Consider the following 22,831-nt stretch of genomic DNA (forward strand, 5'->3'; position numbering starts at 1 on the left):
TTACTCTGTTTTATAAAGAACACTCAGAGGTGCTCTATGCTTTGCATATAAGGCAATCTGACTCTGCTTTATTGGAAATGCTGCATATTCAAAAGTGAAATGGTGCACAGGTTACTTGCTCTAAAGACCTTAAACCTGGTACGTGACATTAATATAACCGGCTGGAGGGAAAGATTTGCCTGCCAGAGGTTACCACACCTTTGGAATGGACTACCACTTCATGTCAAACATAGCACCTCATTGGCCCTCTTCAAAACACAATCTAGACGATTGGATGGGTAACCATAAATTCAACCTGGGGTTCTACCAGTGTCCTCTTGGACAGGGGCAATTGGTGCTGATCGTGGAAATGAGGGTAGAACTTGGCTATGCTTGTAAGGGCCCTAGGGATATATATATATATATATATATATATATATATATATATATATATATATATATATATATATATATATATGTTTTACTATTAGATTTTCTAAGTGAACTCCGTCGACTGTACTGTTGTCGAACACAGAAGTTCAAAAATGGTAATATCGAACACCAAAAGCCAACCTCGGAACGGTTTTGACATGGGTTGAGATAGGTTTCGATCTCAACCCATGTCAAAACCGTTCGAGGTTGGCTTTTGGTGGTCGATATTACTGTTTCGTGTTCCTGACAACAGTACAGTCATTTGCTTCAAAATCTAATAGTAAATCATATATATATATATATATATATATATATATATATATATATATATATATATATATATATATATATATATATACATATATATATATATATATATATATATATATATATATATCTATATATATCTCTCTATATATATATCTATATATCTATATATCTATATATCTATATATCTATATATCTATTTAAAATAAACACACACACACACACACACACACTTTTTTGTTTCAGAAATGCATCCCTTGGTAATACTTGGATAGCTGCTGTGCTGGCTTTAGCCCCATCCCGCTCACAACCATGTTATGCACAAGCAGAACACTTTTCCTCACAAAAAGTAAAAAACAACAAAGGAACTCTTCCCCCACCTCAAAACCAGGGATTGATTCTGTATACATTCTGGGCAAGCCAAATGGAAGCAACGAGAACCGATGACAGTCTCCTACCTAGAAGTGTAGAAACCCTGTGAACCACATGGTGATCCTGGTGTGTAGTCTGCTGTCTTGGGAGGTCCAAAGAGCATGTCCAACAAACAAGAAAATGCGATTTGCACCACAACCATTCAGAAATACTGCCTGGGGATGAACTTGTTTAGGCTAATTAAATCCAAAACTGGCATGAGAACCTTTGTCCTTTTTTTCATTAATTTTTGCTCTAATTAAGTTGGACCCATAAATGGTGCATTAAGCAAAATCTGCAAGATGCTTCCAACTATGATGGTAAAGGTTTATGCTAGCGCCTGCTACTTCATCTACACCATCCACTGATGTATGTGCTAGTCACAAAGCAAGGTTTGAGACAGGACTGTGTTGTCAAGTATGACAAACTTCTTGAATAAGAAATTAATAACTGGGAATTTCATCAGTCAACTCCCACTGTAAACAGTGTGACAGTTTACCATCACCACAGTGAAGGCACAAAACATGCTTCTCAGGACTATCTGTTGTTCTAGACTATCACAAATATGGACAACAGGTCTCTGCAAAGCAGGAGCTTCTTTACAAGCAGCTGCAGCAATAATAGAATGTGGCTTGGGGATTTCAACCCAGCAATTCAATTCTTAGGAGGCTTGTGGATCTTGTCTGGCCTCCTTGGAATAGGAGACCATGTTGGGTTCTTCTCATGCTATTCTGAGTGCAAGGAGCACCATTATGGGCAAACACCCATGAAGAAAGTAGGGGAACCAAAAGGCTTCCCATAAGATCATCCTGCAGACAGGATGTGTGGACTGTGAGCCATCCTGTCCTTTGCCTGATTTCAAGGGCTTTCCCAAAGATGGTGTCATTTGGATGTCAATGGAAGGGAATCACCATCATCAATATCTGGGATGGTGAAGTCCAGATACTTCCTCTTATACCCATGCTTCTTACTTGACTGCAGAGTGGAAAGGTCCAGGGATAAGGGAGGTGCCATTACTCACCTAGATATAGCCTGGCTCCATGGCACAGAGGGCTAGAGCCCTTATTCTAACCCAGGTGGCTAGGGTTTGAACAGCAGCCATGGCACTGAAGCAGCTAGTCGGGGAGGGATAAAAGTGAACAGGGTGTGACCTGCTCACCTCTACTAGGACAGGGAGAATTGTGAGCACTCAGGGGCACACACAGTCAATGTATTTCTCCAGCTGAGACCAAGAAAACAGACTTGTGCTTACCAAGAATATGGGAGCTGCCTGGAGAAGGTAATCCCCTTGCGGAAGCAAGGGGAATAACCTCAATATACAGTCAGTCCACTGCACAAATTCCCCCAGAGCATGAACAAGTACATACCAATCAAGCAAAAAAAGCCAAACCACCCCTGATCACTACTTCTTGAGTGATCAGTCAAGGAGAACTCTCCCAGCCAACTTTCGCCCCATGGATGTGGAAACAAATGCACTGATTGGCCAACAGAGCAAGCTGATGATCAGCAGAAAAGTGTGCGTGCATTTGTGTGGGGATTGTCCAGATATACCAGATGATTCCGCAAGAGCTGCTCAGCCCTCTTTGACATGTTATTGACTTGAAAAGGGTGACACAGCTGGGGGAACAGACAGAAAAAATGTCTCTTGTCAAGGCTATAGTCAATACAAGACTAAGCAAAAGGGCAGCAGATGCAAAACTGTCTGGATCAATGTTGAGCTCTACATTGGTTCCACACTCGAATAAATGCCAAGTTGTGCCTGATCCTGATAATGAACACCAAGAACACAGCTGATGGCCCTACCAACCCAGAGTCAGAGTCTTAAAGCAAAGGGGTCTAAAGCCAGCCAAGCCAAGACACACAATGATCCCATTCCACCTAAACCCCACAAGCTAACAGCTTTGACATCAGAATGGTTAAGACCGATGGCATAGAAGACATTTAACACATTGAACTCAAAGGTTGTGATGCAGAAATCAAAACTACATCAAACATTTATGCCTGAAAGTTTGTAAGCAGTAATGCCAGAAGTAACAAGAAAATGGGGACCAGAGAGGAGAGCCGGAGCAAACAGTCAAGAAATGGAAGGCTGAGGAGTGCTTCTGTCTGTCTAGTACCACAGGGGAAGGGGCAAGAAGCATTTCCTGTTGAACCATCAAGAAAGGTCTTTATCGTCATCTCATCTTGTAATCTATATCAAGAATAAAGGAGGGGCCAAGCCACCTACTAGGAACAGTGGGATAAAAACCTGACAACAGTGAGGGAACCAGTATCTCATTAGCAGCTCAGGTTCCTGTAACTAGTTAGCCAGGGAGGATGGGACTGAGCAGCTGCTGCATGCTCGCCCACCGTGGAGAAAGGGATGCAGTTCTGGCTTGTCAAATGAGTGACACTAGAAGGAACACTAGGTTCTACACCCAGTGGAGTCCAAACCTGTTAAGCCCATACTAAGCACATTAGCAATGGTAAGGTAGGGGGAAACTTGGCATGTCAAGACATGCTTCCCCTTTTATAGAGCAAAAACAGCAAAACCAGAGCTTAGAACAGCTGCCAAGGGTGGGGGGATAGGCTACACTAAAGAACAGACGAGCCAACCCACTCCCAACCACTTGACTCTTGCCAGGGAATGGAAGGCCAATTTTGGATTCACAGAAAGAAATTAATACGTTGCAAGGTTCTTGCTCAGCCCAAGAATGGTTGACACATGGCTACCCAAAACAAATGTGACAAACGGGTAAAGGTAAAAGGAGCCGTCAGATGAGGTTCAAGGAATAAAACCCAGACATACGCACACATGAAGCAAGAGGCTTCTTTTCTGCCTTAGTACTCTTAAATTTAATTGCCATTTAAAATATATGTCACAGATATCATATTAGAAGTGCTCTTACCATGTCCACAGTTATCTGCCCTATGACTGTTTTGCCATGCTGCTGCCGGAAGTTCTTAATTCTGGTCTGTTCTTTGGGGATCAAGTCTGCAAGGACATCTTTTAGATTCTACAAAACAGAGAAACAGGAAAGCAGGTGAGCAATGACAAACCATATTTAAATCGGTCAAGAAACAAAGTAAATAAAACTGGCTTGCCATAACTAGAGTATTGAAATCTGTATTTGTTGAAGGCTAACTCACCCAATCAGACACTGCTTGTTTCATTTATAATGGACGCTTTCAAATACTGCCAAATTCTAACACAAAAACAACCAATAAAGCATTAAAAAAAATAACTCAAAAAGGCTGACTTCAACTGTTCAGTGTCAATGAATCGCACTGTAGCCCTAGGACCTACCCAATTGAGCTGTATCATGTTTTAATTAGATAGTGGCAGTGCTAGTTCTCACTTAATCTGTAGAAGAGGCAGAAATGGGAGCTTGCTGCCTTCTAGAGCACTCTCTGCATGTAGCAGCTGGACCAGGTGATCACAGAGAATAAGTTAAAAATGACAAAAGTGATTGTATCTGCTCACTCATCCCTTATACACTGGACACTCACCACAGCACTGCCACCTCTCAGACCCAAACACTGTATGATGGCCTTGAAAAGGTTCAGGCAAGGCTTTGGATACAAGTGTACAAATCTTTAACAGAAATGACATGAAACTATGGCTATAGCTGCTCACGTAGAGTCAAGTTATGTGCTGAAATTTTAAAATTTGAGAGGAGTGGTCTTCTCTACCTGACCACTTTAACTAGTCCCACCTCCCAACTGACTCATTTACTCATTCCCCTTTCTTGATTAGTCGGAACCACTGGAGGTTGTGGGTGAAAGCTGAGCAGTGCTAGGCCACTAGCCTTGGCAGCTCAGATTTCTACTACATTTTCTTATCCTATTTTTGCAATGAAGTCAAACAGATTATAACATATGCAGTCTCACATTTTGGTTCAAGGGGAGCCACCTCGGATGCAGACTCCCAACGACAAATGTGTCTGTCGCACGAAGTGCTATCTCCCCAAACTTCCAGTGTAAAGCAAGCAAGCTTTTGAAAGTACAGTTGTGTAACAACTTATCATACCAGTAGATATCCTCCTGATCACGGTTGCAGTATTCATAATTAACGAGCCATCACCGCTGTTGTCCATCCTGGGTATCAAAGGTTTAAATTCCCAGGATAGTACAGTTGTGAAACACCTACCATAAATGTAGATGTTAGAGTGTCTTCACTGTTGCAGTCATGACTGTAGGGTTCTCCCCTGCTGGCAGGCAGCCCTCGGTCAGCCAGAATCCCAAAGTCTGGGTCCGGCGTCGGCTGTTCGACCATGCTCCCTGACGTCAGAGCTCCAGGAGTATAAAGCTGACAGCCGATGCCATCTTCTCCAGTTTTTCTTGCCCCAGATGTCAGGAGTCCCAAAATGAAAAAGGTCCCATAACCTTTGCAAATACACCTCAGAAGAATGGTGAAAAAAGGAAATACACAAAAGTAAAATTAAGAGGGGACAGGAGGGAGGGAAACCCAGACTGCAACAGTGAAGACACTCAACATCTACATTTATGGTAGGTGTACACAACTGTACTATGTTCATCGTGTTTCACTGTTGCAGTCATGACTGTAGGGTAGAATCCCAAAGCTGAAAGAAAGGGAGGTGGTCATAAAGAAGAAGGGGCGGCTAAAAGGCCCTGCAAGACTGCAGAGGCAAAGCCTGCCCTAGACTTAGAGAAGTAGATTGTAGTGCTTAGAAAAAGTATGCACTGAACTCCAAGTTGCAGCTTCCAAAATGTCTTTGGTAGGAACTCCCCTGAGGAAGGCCGCAGAAGTGGCTGCAGCTCTGGTGGAATGAGTCCGTATGCTCCCTGGGATTTGCTTTCCATGGTGTGAATAACAAAATCTGATTCCATGAGCAATCCATTTAGAAATGGTTGGTTTTGTAATGGCTTTACCTTGGGAACTTGAAGCATAAGAAACAAACAATTATTCTGATTTTCTGAGGTCCTTGGTTCTGTTCAGGTAAAAACGTAGTTGTCTGTGTACATCCAAGGAATGTAAAATCCTTTCCCCTTTACTTTGAGGAGTGGGGAAAAAAGGTTGGCAAGTGGATAGTTTGATTTAAAGCCACTTTGGAAACCACCTTAGGCATGAAGGTAGGATTAGTCCTCAAAGATACCCTGTCTTGATGAAAAATAATATAAGGTTCCACAGCCATAAGAGCTTGTAACTGAAACTCTCCTGGCAGAGGTTAGTGCTAACAGGATAGCTGTCTTCCAAGATACAAACTTGATGTCAGAAGAAGCGGCAGGCTCAAAAGGAGGCAAGGTTAGTTTTTCCAAAACATAGCTGAGATCCCAAGCAGGAATGGGAGGAGATCTAGGAGGTCTTAAGTTCTTAGCTCCTCTGAGGAACTGTCTCATGAGCTGGTAGGGAAAAGATGGGAAGGTCTGTATTATAATGAGCAGAAATAGCAGAGGCATGTATCTTAATGGAAGAGAAAGAGAGACCCTTATGTAAGAGATCTGTCAAGTAAAGTAAAATTAAAGTAATGTTAGGAAGAAGAGGATCAGAATCCTGAGCCTGCATCCAGGAACAAAATCTTTTCCATTTTCCTGCATAAGATTTTAGTGCTAGGACGTCTGGCTTCTAAAATGACATCCATAACCTGCTTGGGTAGGAAAGAAGAAATCAAAGGCCCTGGATTAACCAGGCCAGCAGGCTGAGAGTTCTGACATGAGTGTAGAACCTGACCCTGATGTTGGGACAGAAGGTTCGGAGACTGAGGTAAAACCCAAGGGGGCTCCAGGCATAGGTTTTTTAGAGTTGGATACCAAAACTGCCGAGGCCAATTTGGAGCCAGCAAGATCATCTTGGGCTTGTCCTGTTTTATCTTTAATAAAACTAGTGGAAAAAGAGGAAGAGGCGGAAAGGCATATCCCGAGAGGTTCCTCCCAACTGAATGACAGGGCATCCACTTTCCAAGCGTCTCTGTGGAAAGTCCTGGTGCAAAAATTCTGTAGCTGATGATTTAGATGGGATGCAAAGAGATCTATGTGAGGACAACCCCATACTGCTGTTATCATCCTGAATATTTTGGTGTCCAGCATCCACTCGTGTGGATCCGAAAGGTTTCTGCTCAAACTGTCTGCCAGGAAGTTTTGTTTCCCTGGTAGAAACTGAGCTTGAAGATCCAGATTGCAAGCTAGAGCCGTGTTCCATAAATCCATGGCTAGTCTGCAAAGGGGGTAGGAATGAGATCCCCCTTGCTTGTTTATGTACCACATAACTGTGGTGTTGTCCGTATTAGTAGATGTCCTGGTTGTATGAGATTCCTGAAGGCCAATAGAGCTTTCTGAATGGCTAACATTTCCTTTAAGTTGATATGCAGGTGCTTCTGATCCTTTGTCCAAAGGCCCGGCAGACAATTGCCCTGAAAATGGGCTCCCCAAGCATAATCAGAGGCGTCCGTGGTTAGAATCTGAGTGGCAGGAGGCAGACGGAAGGGTTTCCCTTTGTTTAGAGCACATGCCCTGGACCACCAAAGAAATTCCTTTTGAAGGCAAGGAAGGACGGGGATCAGTATGTCCAAACTGTGGCAATGCTGACATACACTTTTTAGGTACCACTGTATTTTCCTCATGTGTAGTCTTGCATATGGTACGAGAAGGATGCAGGAGGCCATGTAACCCAAAGCCTGCAGGAATTTCCTTGCAGATAGTTGGGTTAGAGTTGCCAAGGTTTTGAAAGTTGAAGCCAGCTGTAATTGTTTTTCGGATGTCAGAAATGCCATCTGGGTTGTAGTGTTTAGAAGTGCACCCAGAAAAGTTATCTGTTGTGATGGTGTCAAATTTGACTTTTTTATGTTTACAGAGAATCCCAGGAACTTGAGGAGGTTCTGTACAAATTCTAGATGCTGGAGTAAGACATCCTTGCTGTCTGCCTGAATTAGACAATCGTCTAGATAAGGATAAATTTGAATTCCCTTGCGTCTGCAGTAAGCTACTACTGGAGCCAGGCATTTGGTGAAGACCCTGGGCACAGTAGACAATCCAAAGGGCAGCGCAGAGAATTGAAAGTGCCTCGATTCGGCCTTGAACTGGAGGTATTTTCTGCGATCCTGCCTGATGGGAGTGTAAACATGCCTCCTTTAAATCCAAAGTTACCATCCATGCATCTTTGGACAGCATTGGAAGCAACTGCTGTAGAGTAAGCATCTTGAATTTTGGAATCTCTAGAAAGGTGTTCAAGACAGACAGATCCAGAATGGGTCTCCATGAATTTTGCTTCCTTGGGACTAGAAAGAGCCTCGAGTAAAACCCTTTTCCCATCTCTGAAAGAGGAACCAGTTCTATGGCATTCATAGCCAAAAGAGCTTCGACCTGGTTTAAGGCCTCCGTCCATTGATGTTTTGGAAGGTCTGGCCATCCGCTTGGCCTTGGCAAGGTATGAAAATGGAATTTGTAACCTCTTAAAATCACATCCAAAACCCATTTGTCTTGAGTTATTTGAGTCCAATTTTGATAAAAAAGAGAGAGAGTTTTCCTCCGAGGGGGGCTTCCAGGCAAGACATTCCTGTAGCCCAACAGAGGGAGTCATTGAGGTTGTTTCCTTTGAGATTGTGACCTGTCGTCTCCTCCCCTAGGGGTAGAAGCAGTCCACTGTCTTGGTCTATAAGCAGCTTGTGTTTGAGGCCTCCCTCTGGAGCGTCTATATCTACCCCTCTGAGACCTGTCTGAAGAGGGAAAGGACCAGTTTTTTGAAGGCCAATTCCTGCTAAATCTAAGAGGCTGTACTTGTAACAAATCTTTAACTGTTTGCATGGATTTCGCCTTATCCTCCATCTTTTTAATCACCTATTCAGCTTTAGATGCAAACAAAACATTATGCTGAACAGGAGCATCCAATAATTTAGCCTTAACTTGTTCAAGTAAATTTTGTTCCTTTAGCCATGCAGGTCTCCTAATGACTGTGCCAGAGGGCGCAGCCCTACAAGAAGCCTCCAAGGAATCAAATCCACAGTGTAAACCATGCTTCGCAACCTGTTCAGTGGCATGCAATAAGTCATGTAATTCCTTATCCTCTGCACAGGCAGAAATGGAAGAAAATCTTTGTTTCAAGACAGACAAGAGAAATTGCTGATATTTAAGCATATGAAACTGACAGTTTAAAGCCCTAATGGACAAAGTAGCAGAAGTGTACACCTTTTTGCCCCCATCATTCCAAAGCTTGAGAATCCTTTTCAGTAGGAATGGGATTTTTGGCAGAAGCAGCCTCAACTCCCTTAGGACCCTGAGAAATGGTTTCAGGGTCAGCAGTAGGGTTCTTGTATAAAAACTGATGGGAATCAGGAACCTGTAATATCTATCAGGCTTAACAGGAGCAGGAGGAAAAGAGTCAGGGGTTAAGTTAGCCTCTGAAAAGGCATCATCCATAATATCCAAAACAGGAGGAATAGCCAGGGGTCTATGTTGGGGAAGAAGAAGAAAATCCCTCAGTCTTTTCTTGGATTCCGAATACTCCTGTCCCTCCCAGTGGAAATGTTCCCTCATTTTATGCAAAGTTTCCCCAAAAGAGAAATCCTCAGGAGGAGAAGCTGAAGGAATGGATTCTTCCACATCAGAATCCTATAAGGAGGAAAAGAATATTCCTGATCAGAAGAAGAAACTGAGGAAACAGAAGCCTGATCAGAGGAATCGTAATAAACATCCTGCCTTGGTCTTTTGTCTGGAGGGGGATGAGAACCCCTAATCATAGTAAGTAAATCCTCCGCCATCTTGAGTAACTGTTTCTGTGATTTGGGAGCCAGTTCAGAAGAGGCCTGTGTTGAAGTCTTTGATTTAGGAGGAGTCTTTGCCTTTGGGCTTTGCCTTTACTAAAAGTTGAGTAGACCGGATAACCCCTTCGGAAGCCGGTACCTGCACAGCGGCTCCGGACCCATCCGAAGGAGCATTGTTCGAAGGTCCTGCAACAGAGGTATTTAAAGGCCTGGTTGGCTCCTCATGAGAGTCCGTTTTGGCCGTCTGTTCTGAAATGGCCGACGACAGGGGCTGCAAAAGCGCCTCACTGACGACGGCCGAACCTGAAGCTGGCTCCGCATGTGCGTTATCATCAGATTTGGACCTCAGAGGCCTGTCTTTATCCTTGCGACGTTTGTGAACTCCGGTAGCCGGAACCGTATCCAACGACATTTTGTAGTTAAAGCGCCTACCGAAGTAATGAAAAGCAAAATCGTACCTTCGCTTAATTGTGCGTTGATTGAATCTAGCACAAAACCGACAACTAGCTACGTCGTGGTCAGGGCCTAAAGCAAGGAATACAGTAAGAATGAAAATTCTTTTGAGGTATTTGCTTCCCACATGAAATACAATTAACTTTTTCTGACATCGGAGTGGAGCAAGAAAAAAGTTTCCCCAACGGGGTATTTAGCTTTGAGTGGAGAAGAAAGTCTTCGGACCGAAGTATATAGAAAAATTAGTCAGTGGTCAACCGACCGGCACTTGCGAACTGCTATCACCACACGGCAAGAAAGACCGGAGAAGATGGCGTCGGCTGTCAGCTTTATACTCCTGGTGCTCTGACGTCAAAAAGCATGGTTGAACAGCTGACGCCGGACCCAGACTTTGGGATTCTGGCCGACAGAGGGCTGCCTGCCGGCAAGGGAGAACCCTACAGTCATGACTGCAACAGTGAAACATGATGAACATTGTATGTCTAACCTCAACTTGAAAACCAAGGTGCATACAGGTGCACATACCAATTTAATTCCTCAGACCATCTCTAAGCCAGTAGCCTGAAGACCTCCGAGAGCAAGAAACTGGTCAGCTAGGAGGGGTCAAGTATGAAGTTATATACAGGCCCCATTTGTTCTAAGATACTGACCACAGTATAAGGACATAAGGAGTGGCAGTGCGATTATGGAAAAAGAATATAGAGAAGGAGGGTGAGAAGGAATACTATAACAGTTATCAGTAGGACATTTACAGTTATGGTGAGTTCGTACACAGTTGCACCATGTCCTGACCAAAATCACTGTTGCAGTATTCATAATGAATGGACAATTCCCAGAGATGAAGGGGATGCAATCGAGGATTCTTAATGAGCTGCAGAACTGTCCAAGAGGCCAGAAAGGACTGATCTAGCAAAGGCAGCCCTAGTCTTTAAGAATGCATCAATCCTGTACTGTTTAGTGAATATGCGTACAGAGGATAAGGTGGCAGCTTCCTGTAAGGTCCTAACATCCACCCTTTTGTAGGAGGGCCCCAAAACGATGCTACTGTCCTGATAAAATGAGCTAGGGTGTGAGAAGGACTTGCCATGTAACGAATAAAAAGAAAAGATGGCCTTGGAGATCCAGTTTGCAATAGTTTGGTTAGACACTGGTTGGCCTAATTTTAAAGCATAAAGGAGACACACAGCTGGCCAGATCTTCTAATGCATTTAGTTTTGTCCAGATACAATCTTAATTGTCTGTGAACATCTAGTGCATGTAGCAATGTTCATCTCACATTTTTGTTGGGTTGGGAAAGGTGGTAAGCAGATTTACAGCCTGTAAATGAAGGATAAGGTCACCCTGCCTTGGGGAAAAAAGGTTGGGATGCCCATGACAGCCTGAAGCTCTGAGACTATCCCAAGTTAAGAGCTGAAGTAGAACAGTTTATGTGCAGAATTTCAGATCTTCTGAGACTGCTGGTTCAAAACTGAGGAAAACCAAGTTTGTCTAGCAAAAAGCGAGATCCGAAGGCACAATTATGGGCCTACATGGTGGTCTACTACGCAGCACCACATTAAAGAATAATCTGACCTCCATTCTAGACACAAGAGGATTGAGGGATAGAGACACAGATGGCTGACAGGTGGGCTTTGATGGAAGAGTAGCCCAAACCAGTATATGCATGAGCTCTCACAGATATTTTAGTATGGAAGGTACTTGTGATGTGTTGAGGTTTTGTCCATTCTTGTGGCATCTAAAGAAAAATCTCTTCCATTTGGCTATGTAGGATTTTTGAGTGGTGGGTCTCCTGGAGAACTTTAATCATGTCCTTTGAAAGGTGGTGCCTATAAGCAATTAAAACCCTATTATCAACCACAGAGTTAGATTCAGGGATGACAGGGTGGGGTGCAATAGTGACCCCTTTCTGCTGTGTGAGAAGATCCGCTTGTAGTGACAGCCTGTGGTAGCTGTCACTGGTGAGGTGAATGAGACGAAGAAACCCAATGCTTTCTTGGCCAGAAGGGATCACTAGCAAGAGTTCTGAAAACTAAACAAAAGCTAGAAGAACCCTTGGGATGAGAGACAGAAGAGAAAAGGCATAGAAAAATCTCCCTGACCACTTAAAGAGGAAAGCATCTGTCCTTCAGGCTGAGGAGCAAGGGTCCCTGGTGCAGAAGGGCAGCTGCTTGTTGATCTCAGAAACAAGAGAGCTCAAGTGTCCCAACAGTGAAGGATGTCCAGAAAAGACTGGTCTGTTGAGGGTCCATTTGTAAGGATCCTTCAAGGTCCTGTAAGTGCATCACACTGTTCTGTGACAGAATGTACGAGGCCAATAAAGACATGTTTTTATGGGTGGCAATCTCCTAGGTGGTTTCTGCCTATCTGCACAGTTGTTAAAACTATTTCTCCTTGTTTATGTACCACATAACTGTTGCCTATGAACACCTGGCCTCCAGAAGTTGGACAAAACTTTAAGAGCTTGAGTGAGGGCCCTCATCTCCTTCACATTGAGGTGTTTCTCGTGTTGATTTTGGTTGCTACATGCCCTGAACTCAGTATCTGTCAAGGCTCCCCATGTCTAGTCTAAGGCAGCTGTATGCATTTCTTGAACTGAAAGTGGTAGCGTGAAGGAGTCCTAGGTTGAATATCACCAAGTCCCTCCACCTTGAGAGCTCTCACCTACGATGAGGTAATTGTTGGATTACTTTGTTTAGAGGGTGAACGAGTGTATGCGTGTTGGGACCAAATTGTCTCCACATTAAGAAAATCCAATGGTACCTGATGTTTGGTTAGAAGCAGCACTGGAATAGTTGCTGCCAAGAAACCCAAGGCTCTTGGCATTTTTCTTGCTGAGCACTGGCTTAAGGAGGTCAGGTTGTGAAAGCAATCTACAAGACACTGCATTTATTCATGAGGCAGGTAGCCTTGCTTCTTTACGGTATCCACTCAATCATAGGAAAACTACATTCTGGGTTGTCTGCAGGGAGGACTTCTTGAAGGTTACTTGGAGGTGTCACAGTTGGTTTCTGAGGAGAGGATGCTTGGATTAACAGGTTGTCCAAGCAGGAAAAAATATGGATTCCCTGTGTTCAATTACTGGTACCAGACAATTTGTGGAAACTCTTGGAGGTGCAGAAGGCCCAAAAAGCAAAGCAATAAACCTGAATGGAGATGACCTAGTACAAAACATGAGGAATCTCCTTGCAAGATGGTGAACTGGAATATGGAGGAAAGCACAGGTTCACAGGTGTTTACTAGGCTAATGGCCACAAGAGCCTTTTTAAGCCAGGCCATGCATCCCAAATCTCTAACAAGTTCTGGTATCCTTGATAAGTGTAAGCAGGGGCTTGGGAGATTAACCATTTACAGATTGCCTCTGTTCATTAGAGACATAGATGCCAAACCAGGGATGAAATTACTGTTTCCCATCCAATTGCCCAAGTTGCACCTGAACTGGGTTAAGGAAATACTATGCTTCACATGGATGGGGAATCTATTCCAGAGACAGGGTAGTCTCTGGAATATATACCTCTCTCTCCAGCAGGTGCTATTTATATCAAAGGTGAGGTTTAATTCTTTAGAATGGATAATTCTGATGCTGTTCGTTTTGTGGACATGCAGGAGGTAAATCAGAGGAAGGACTGCCCTGTATGTCAGGCACAGTTCTCCCCTAGACAGCCTGTAGGAGATAGAATACAGGGAAAAGGCTTTAAAGTGGTCTGCAGAGGACATTTTACTTAAGTCCTGCATTCTTTTAGTGAGGAACCTCTACGGATGTACCAGTTGTTGGAACATATGCCTGGTTAGGTACAAACTAAAGGGGGCACTGTACTCAACGATAGGTCTGATGAATGGCAAATACAGTGGAAAGTACAGTTGTGTACCTACCATAAATGTAGATGTTTGAGTGTATTCACTATTGCAGTCATTACACTTCGGTTATCCGCCGGCAGGCTACCTGCAGTCGGCCCGAGTTCTAAAGTCTTGGTCAGGCGTCAGTTGATGTCGCCTCTTCCCCGACGTCAGTGCACCAGGGGTATAAAAGATGCAACCAATGCCATTTTCTTCAGTTTTTCTTGCCCCCAGATAGGAAGGCTGAAAAATAAAATTATGTCAAAAAACATGCATGTAATAATATAAACATTTCCTTCACCTACAAGCAAATACACCACATAGGTTGTATAGAGTTGAGAAGTACAGATAAGTCCCAGCAAAGTAAAGGGGGATGGTGGGTGGGTAACCTGGACTGCAACAGTGAATACACTCTAACATCTACATTTATGGTAGGTATACGACTACTATTTTCATAGTGTTTCACTGTTGCAGTCATTACACTTGGGTTGAATCCCAAAGCTGAGGTTGGGTGGCTGGGTCTAGATTGGATTTGGAGAGGCTACCAGGCCCTGCAAGACTGCAGTGGCAAAGCCTGCTCTGGAGTTAGAGTAGAGAGGCAAATGGTAGTGCTTGGTGAAAGTGTGCACTGAGCTCCAGGTTGCAGCTTGTAAAATTTCTTTGGTTGGTACTCCTCTGAGAAAGGCTGAAGTGGCTGTTGCTCTGGTAGAATGTGGCCTAATGACCTTAGGCACTGATTTGCCATGTTGTGCATAACAGAAGTGGATGCAGTGTCCTATCCATTTTGAAATTGTCTGATTTGTGATGGGTTTTCCTTGTGATCCTGCAACATAGGCTACAAACAGTTGTTCAGTTTTTCTGAAAGCTTTTGTTTTGTCCAAGTAGAATCACAGTTGTCTGTGTATATCCAGAGCATGCAGAAGTCTCTCCCCTTTATTCTGGGGATTTGGGTAGAAAGTTGGTAAATGGTTTGGTTCAGGGCCACATTGGAAACTGCTTTTGGCATGAATGTTGGGTTTGTCCTGAGAGAAACCCTGTCCTGGTTAAAAATTATGAAAGGTTCCACAGCCATGAATGCATGCAACTCTGATACTCTTCTTGCTGAAGTTATTGCTAGGAGCAGAGCAGTTTTCCATGATAAAAATTTTATATCAGCTGTGCTGGCTGGTTCAAAAGGAGGCAGTGTGAGTTTTTCTAAAACAAAATTGAGATCCCAAGTTCGTACTGGTGCTCTCCTTGGGGGTCTTATGTTTTTTGCCCCTCTGAGGTACTGTCTTAGTAAAGGATGTGAAAAAATAGGAGGTTCCGTATTGTAATGGCTGAAATGGTAGAGGCATGGATTTTAATTGATGAGAAAGCTAGGCCTTTTGTCCAGCATCTCAGTTAGGTATTGTAAAATCTGAGGTATATTTGGAACAAGTCGGTTGAGCCTTTGTGCCTGGTTCCAAGCACAGAATCTCTTCCATTTTTCTGCATAAGATTTCCTAGTGCTGGGCCTCCTGGCTTTAGAGAGGTGCAGTCTGAGTGGCTACATTATCTGCCATGCTGCCAGATTTAAGGATCTGAGTTGACTGTGCAGAATCGGATTGTTTTGTTGAGTCAGATGATGAGGAATTTGAGGTAAAGGCCAAGCTGGGCCCTGAGACAAGCTCTTTAGGATTGGGTACCAGTGCTGGCGTGGCCAGTCTGAGGCAATCAGGATCATTTTTGGCCTTTGTCTGACTTTTAGGAGCACGTTTGTAAGAAGAGGCATTGGAGGGAAGGCATAGACTGTCGGAGATTTCCAGCTGAATGATAGAGCATCCACTTTCCATGCTTAAGAGTGATAAGTTCTTGTGCAGAATTTCTGTAGTTGGCAATTGTGAGGAGAGGCAAAAAGATCTATGTCTGGGCGTCCCCATTTCCTTATGCTGAACACCTGTGGATTTAGTTTCCATTCGTGAGAGTCCATGACATTTCTGCTTAGTTCGTCTGCCAGTATAGTTTTTGTTCCTGGCAGGAATTGTGCCTGCAGAGCCTGCATCAGGTGTAGGGATGTGTGCCCCCTTGTTTATGTACCACATAACTGTGGCATTGTCCGTCTTTATTAGTAGTTGTCCTGGATGTAGTAGGTCTTTGAAAGCAGTCAGGTCATTCTGTACTGCTAGCATCTCTTTCTGATTGATGTGAAGATGCATTTGTTCCTTGGGCCACGTGCCCTGAATACATTTCCCTGTCATATGTGCCCTCCAGGCATAATCCGATGCATCCGTTATTGTCTTCCTGGCTGTGGGTAAGGTGAAAGGCTGTCCCTTGTTGTGGTGACAGGCTTGGGACCACCATCGAAACTCCTGTTGTAGGCAAGGATTAAAAGTTATATTCGTCTCCAGGCTGTGACAATGTTGAGTCCAAACACTTTTTAGATACCATTGTAGTTTCCTCATATGCAGTCTTGTATATGGAATTAGTAGAATGCAGGATGCCATGAAGCCCACGGCCTGCAGAATTTTTCTTGCAGGGAGCTGGGTCTTTGTTGCAATCAGTTGAAAGTACTGAGTCAGTTGCCTTTGTCTGGCGTCAGATAAGCCATCTGGGCAGTTGTATTTAAGCTTGCACCCAGGAATATTACCTCTTGAGAGGGCACTAGTTTTCATTTCTTTTCGTTTACTGTGCACCCTAGGCAAATTAGTAATCTTTTTACAAACGCCAGATGCTTTAGTAGAATGTCCTTGCTCTCTGCTTGAGTAAGGCAGTCGTCCAAGTAGGGCTATATTTGAATTCCTTTTTGTTTGCAAAATGCAATTACTGGTGCCAGGCATTTTGCGAAGACCCTGGGCGCAGTAGATAAGCCAAAGGGCAGTGCAGAGAATTGGTAATGCATTGAGCCTCTATGAATCTGAAGTATCTTCTGCAAGTTTGTCTGATTGGACCTCAAGGAGGCATACCTGCATGTCCCAAAGTAACTAGCCAAGCCTTCTTGCCCAGCATGGGTAGAAGCTGCTGTACTGTTAACATTTTGAATTTTGGAACATCCAGGAAAGTATTTAGGATTGACAGGTCCAGTATTGGTCTCCAGGCTTTGTCCTTTCTGGGTACTAGGAAAAGTCTTGAGTAAAATCCTTGCCCCTGTTCTTGCTGTGGTACTCTTTGAATAGCTCCCGTCCATGAGAGCAGTAATTTGTTTTTGCGCCTCTGCCCATTGGTTCTGTGGCAGGTCTGGCATACCTCTTGATTTTGGAAGCATGTGAAAGTGGAACTTGTAACCTTGAGAAACAAGATTCAGTACCCATTTGTCCTGGGTGATTATGTGCCAATTTTTTTTGAGAAAAGTGCTAGCTTTCCCCCTAGGGGTGCTGCCAAAAGGTAAGTGCTTGGCATCTGTAGAGGGAAGTCATTGGGACTGTTTCCTATAGGGTTGTGATTTGTCTTCCCCTCCTTTGGGGGCTGAAGCACCCCATTGTTTAGGTCTGTAGGAGCCTTGGGGCTGAGATCTGCCTCTTGGGCGTCTGTATCTGCCTCTTTCTGGCCTGTCAGACACTGGAAAGGACCAATTTTTTGAAGGCCAGTTTCTGCTAAACCTAGGTGGTTGAACCTGTAAGAAATCCTTTACCGTCTGCATAGAATTTGCTTTATCCTCCATTTTCTTTAACACCTCTTCTGCTTCAACACCAAACAAAGTATCATGCTGTAGTGGAGCATCCAATAATTTAACTTTAACATGGTCAGGTAAACTTTGTTCTTTCAACCAAGCATGCCTTCGAATAACAGAGCCTGTAACTGCAACTCTGCAAGAAGCTTCTAATGAATCAAAACCACATTGTAAAGTATGCTTTTCCACTTGTTCAGGTGCATGCAATAAATCCTGCATTTCCTTACTGTCAGAACTTTGAGATTGAAACCATTTTCTGCTTTAGCAATGACATGACATACTGTTGATATTTAAACATTGTAAAACTGGCAATTTTAAGCCCTTACAGCTAAAGTAGCAGAAGTGTAAACTTTTTCCCCCATGTGTCCAGAGCTCTGGAATCTCTATCCGTGGGGACAGGATTTTTAGCAGTGGAAGCCTTAACCCCTTTAGGGTCCTGAGAAATTGCTTCTGGATCTCCAGCAGTGTTTTGTAAAGAAATTTATGAGAGTCAGGGACCCTGTAGTACCTGTCTGGCTTGACTAATGCAGGGGATAAAGAATCAGGAGTCTGACTGGATTCAGAGAAAACCTCACCAACAATATCAAGCACAGGGGGGAATAGCCAGGGGACTGTGCTGGGGCAATAAAAGAAAAGTGTCTGAGCCTTTTCTTGGATTTTGAATAATCCTGGCTCTCCCAATGGAAATGCTCCCTCATGGTGTGCAGGGTTTCCCCGAAAAGAATAATCCTCAGGCGGAGAGGCTGAAGGTATAGACTCTTCTGCATCAGAGTCCTCATAGTGAGGGAGGAGTATCCCTAATCAGAAGAGGAATCAGAGGAAATAGAAAACTGGTCAGAGGAATCATAGTCGCTGTTTTGCCTAGGCCTTCTGTCAGGAGGGGGATGGGAACCCCTGACTAAAGTAATTAGGTCTTCGGCCATTTTAAGCATCTGTTTCTTTGGCATGGATGACTGTTCAGTAGAATGCTGTACCCGTTTCCTTGTCTTTAATGGTGTTTTAAACTTTGCCTTGGCTGCTGTAGTGGGCTTAATTGTAAGCTGTGAAGGTCTGAAAACACCCTCAGAAGCAGATGCCTGCTCAGCGGCTCCAGACCCATCTGAGGGAATAGTTTCCGTAGGCCCAATACCTTCAGTTTCCACAGGCCTCGGTGTCTCCACGTGGCGTCAGATAGGGCCTGTGGCTCTGAGGTAGCGGGTGTCAGGGGCTGCAAAAGCGCCTCACTGAGAACCGGTGGCTGGCCTAGAAGAGGTTTAGTCTGTTTTGGACCTCGGATGCCTGTCCTTTTCTTTGCGTTTTTTATAAATTCCGGTCGTCGGTTGTTCCGACGGCATTATGTAATTAAACCTTCGGCCAAAATAATGTAAAGCAAAATCAAACAGACGTTTAATAGTGCGTTTGTTGAATCTAGCACAAAACCGACAACTAGTAACGTCGTGGTCAGGGCCTAGGTAAGGAATACAGTAAGACTGAAAGGCCTTATGAGGTATTTGCTTACCACAAGAAATACAATTATTAACTTTTATGGACATCGGTCTGGAGCAACAAAAAGTTTCCCCAACAGGGTACTTAGCTTTATTGTAGACTTCGGTTCTGAAACCAAATTTCGAAAATCTCAGGAGTCGGCCGACCGGCACTTGCGAACTGCTTTTGCTTCGGGCACCGCGTGGCAAGAAAGACTGGAGAAAATGGCATCTGTTGCATCTTTTATACCCCTGGCGCACTGATGTCAGGGAAGAGGTGACAGCAACCGATGCCAGACCAAGACTTTGGAACTCGGGCCGACTGCGGGTAGCCTGCCTGCGGATAACCCAAGTGTAATGACTGCAGCAGTGAAACACAATGATCATTAATGACTTCCTTGGATCTAGATATCACACCTTTGTTTATTACTTGGGCAACATAAAAGGATTCCTCACTATAAACACGATTGTCAAAGGCTAAATTACCATCTGCGTGTGTCCCTATGTCCCTGACTATTGGGTCAACTCTAAAGGGTGTGCTGTCAATATGACAATTACCAGGGGTGGAGGACTTCCAGAAGGATACCTTTATGCATTTCTCATGATAGCCATGGACTAAGAATGAATGCCATCAGTTGTTTGTCTGTGTCAGTCCTTCCTGGAGAACATTTATGTGGGATTCTCCTAACTTGCAATCATCTGCAAATTTAGTCAACCAGAGACAATTGACTTTGGCCTTGACTTTAGAAAAGTACAGGTCAAAAACTAGCAGTCCAAAGATCGATCCCTGAGGGACTCCACTTGTGAATGGCCTCTCTGCAGAGGTGGAACTCTCCAATTCTAACTTCCTGGGTCCTGTGAGCCAGTTGGCTAGCCACACTGTGGCATACAGGTCTGTACCTAACCTCTTGACACTCAACAATGTCCTAGTACAGTATTGTGTCGAACGACTTGGCCAAGTCAAAGTAGGCAGTCTGAACAATTCTGCCCTTATCCATTGCTTTGACCTTCTCAAAGAAGTCCACCATGTTGAGTAGGCATGACCTACCCTTGACAAAACCAAAATGGGTCAGCGTCCGGAGGTTACCATATCATTATTTGATCATTTCCATGATAATCCTTTCCATTGCTTTGCATACAAGACTAGTGAGACTCATGGCTCTGTAGTTTCCAGGGTATGTAGATGGCCCACCTTTGTGTAGAGGGATGACTGTTGCGGCTCTCCATTCATAAGGCACAAAGCCTGTTTGCAGGCTGCAGTTGCATAGCAATTCCAGAGGGCCTGACAGCATTAAACGTGAACGTAACCTATTTAGAAAGCATCCTGGGATACTGTCTGGGCCCACTGACGCAGTGTTCTTGGGTTTAACACAGTATCAAGGACCTCTTCCCTAGTGATAGCAGGGGACCTATATTTGATGGTATTTCATTAGGGAAGGTTGAGGAGGAGTTAGTGGTAAAGTTGGAGCTGCATTTATTGGCCAGTAGGTTTGCTGTATCTTCTGGCTCAATATAGGTGGCTCCATTTACAATGCACTCTGCACACAACTATTACCTTTGAAGATGCAGACATAGCTAAAGAATACTCTGTGGTGGTTCTTGTCCTGGGAGGCGAAATTTACTTCAGATTTGGCTATGGTATACTATTTATCCTCTTAGTTGTTTGTTTAGTTTGAGAGTGCTTTTATCTTGCTAGGTGCAGCACCTCCTATGTTTTGGCATGATTTCCTTCCTTTTATCATACAGCCTACTGATTTTGTGATTCACCAGGGTGGCTTTATTTTTTTTTTATATTTTTTTTTTTTTTTTTTTTTTTTTGAGTTAGTTCTGTACTTCTTCCTGGTGAGTACAGCTGCCTCTATGCAGCTATTAACATACTTGTACAAGGTATCTGTGAACAGTTCTGCATATGCAGCAGTGTTCTCAGGGTTTATGGGGGCTTGAAATTTTGCCAGGATAGCACTTAACAGCAGGAGTTAGCTTTAGAGTAGTTCCACAATGTTCCAGGTTTTGCTGGGGTCTAGGTTTTATTGGAGACAATTCTGTGGTCTGACCTTAGCAGGGAACACATTATACTAGGGAGTGTGCAGCACTCTCCCATATTAGTGAGGACCAGATCCAGTATGGGTGCACCCCTGGCTGGTGTATTGACAAAATCCAGGAACCTCTGTACCTGTAAGTTTGGTGTCTTATACGATTCTCAGTTAATAGTAGGGTAATTAAAGTTTCCCATAAATATACTATTAGACTGAATGATAAGCACTTCCAATAAGTTTAGCTACATGCATGGGTTTCCTGGGTCACAGAGGAGGACTTGTAGCTTGCAAGGAAGTGGTACTGGATTTTGCCTATAGTGATTTGAACACGGACCAGCTCAAGTGCATTGCCCTGTCTGACCAGCCTTGAGGTATATATATTTTTTTTTATGTAAATCAAGACACCTCCACCTTTAGACCCTGTCTGTGTAGCAGCTGGTTTAAATGTGTGGAAGGCATTTTAACCTTGCACTGTTGGTGTGCTCTCCGTAACTTTAAACCATGTCGCTGGCTGCACAGGAATCCGCATTCTCTAGGGTGAAGAGAGCTTCTAGGGAGTGCAGCTTTTTGTTTAGACTCGTAGCACTGAGCAGTAATACCTTTAGACTTTCTTTGTCTTGATTTGCTATGTCAGAAGCACTTTCAGTTTTGCATTGCCTAAAAACAGGTACTATGGGGAAAGAATGTTTTAGTGAACATTCAAAAGCCAAGAAGGGAGAGGTGCAGACCATCCCTTGAAAAGCAGGGTGGTCTCTTGACCATCTCCTTCCATGCTGACAAATATTTCACCCCATTAGAATGGCACAAGAAACTAAACCAATTAAACTCTGTAATCTTTTGTTTATATTGTGGCATCGTCCTTGGAGAAGGTAAAATGCTGCTCAGTGCTAGGCTTATACCAGCCTAGGACACAATGAGAGTTCCAAGATGTCTCTCTTCATATCGTCTAGGGAGGTACGTGTCAGGTCATTTACACCAAACATGGACTATGCCTGAGTAATACTGGTTACCTGTGGTCCAATGACTAGAAATCTTGCATAATGTGGTGGATCCTAGCCAAAGATAAGCAACCGACTGACTTTCTCCTTATTCAGCCTGGTGAGTGGGACATCAGTCTGTCTCACAATGTAGTCTCCAACGACCAGATTGTTGAATTGTGCGGTAACTTGCCTTATTGGCTTAGAAATAGAGGTTTCACGAGATGTGGTTGTGTGTGTTGATATGGGTGTGGTTTTGAAACAGTGCTTTTGGGGCTGCTAAGGGTATATGTTATGTGCACTTCTAGGTGGTCTTTGGGGTTTAGGAAGGTTACAACTAAGTGCCTCAGCATATGTGGGTCTATACATCTGCTTTGAAGTGTGTATGATGGTTGCAGCATGTGTACTACTGAACAACATTAGCGATATTAGGAGTACTTTTAAGTGAGAGGTTTGCCTCCACTGACATCGTGCAAATACATCTCACACAACACATCAGTTGGAGAATTTACTGGTTGTTGGTAACGGAGATAGTAGGAAAGCTCATATTATATATATATATATATATATATATATATATATATATATATATATATATATATATACACACACACACACACACACACACACACACACACACACACACACACACACA

The 22,831-nt window shown here is 43.7% G+C and overlaps 1 protein-coding gene across 1 annotated transcript in view; it reads right to left on the reverse strand.

Moving 5' to 3' along the window:
* Positions 1-22,831, reverse strand: part of CS (citrate synthase) — a gene marked incomplete in the record, with an annotated part of 801,297 nt that overhangs the window by 717,543 nt on the left and 60,923 nt on the right. The window contains 1 exon segment of the mRNA XM_044083715.1: positions 3,978-4,085. Coding sequence (XP_043939650.1) covers positions 3,978-4,085 — 108 coding nt within the window.

The sequence above is a fragment of the Protopterus annectens genome, chromosome 9.part0 (assembly GCF_019279795.1).
Source record: "Protopterus annectens isolate FY-2018-M chromosome 9.part0, PAN1.0, whole genome shotgun sequence".
NCBI lineage: Eukaryota > Metazoa > Chordata > Ceratodontiformes > Protopteridae > Protopterus > Protopterus annectens.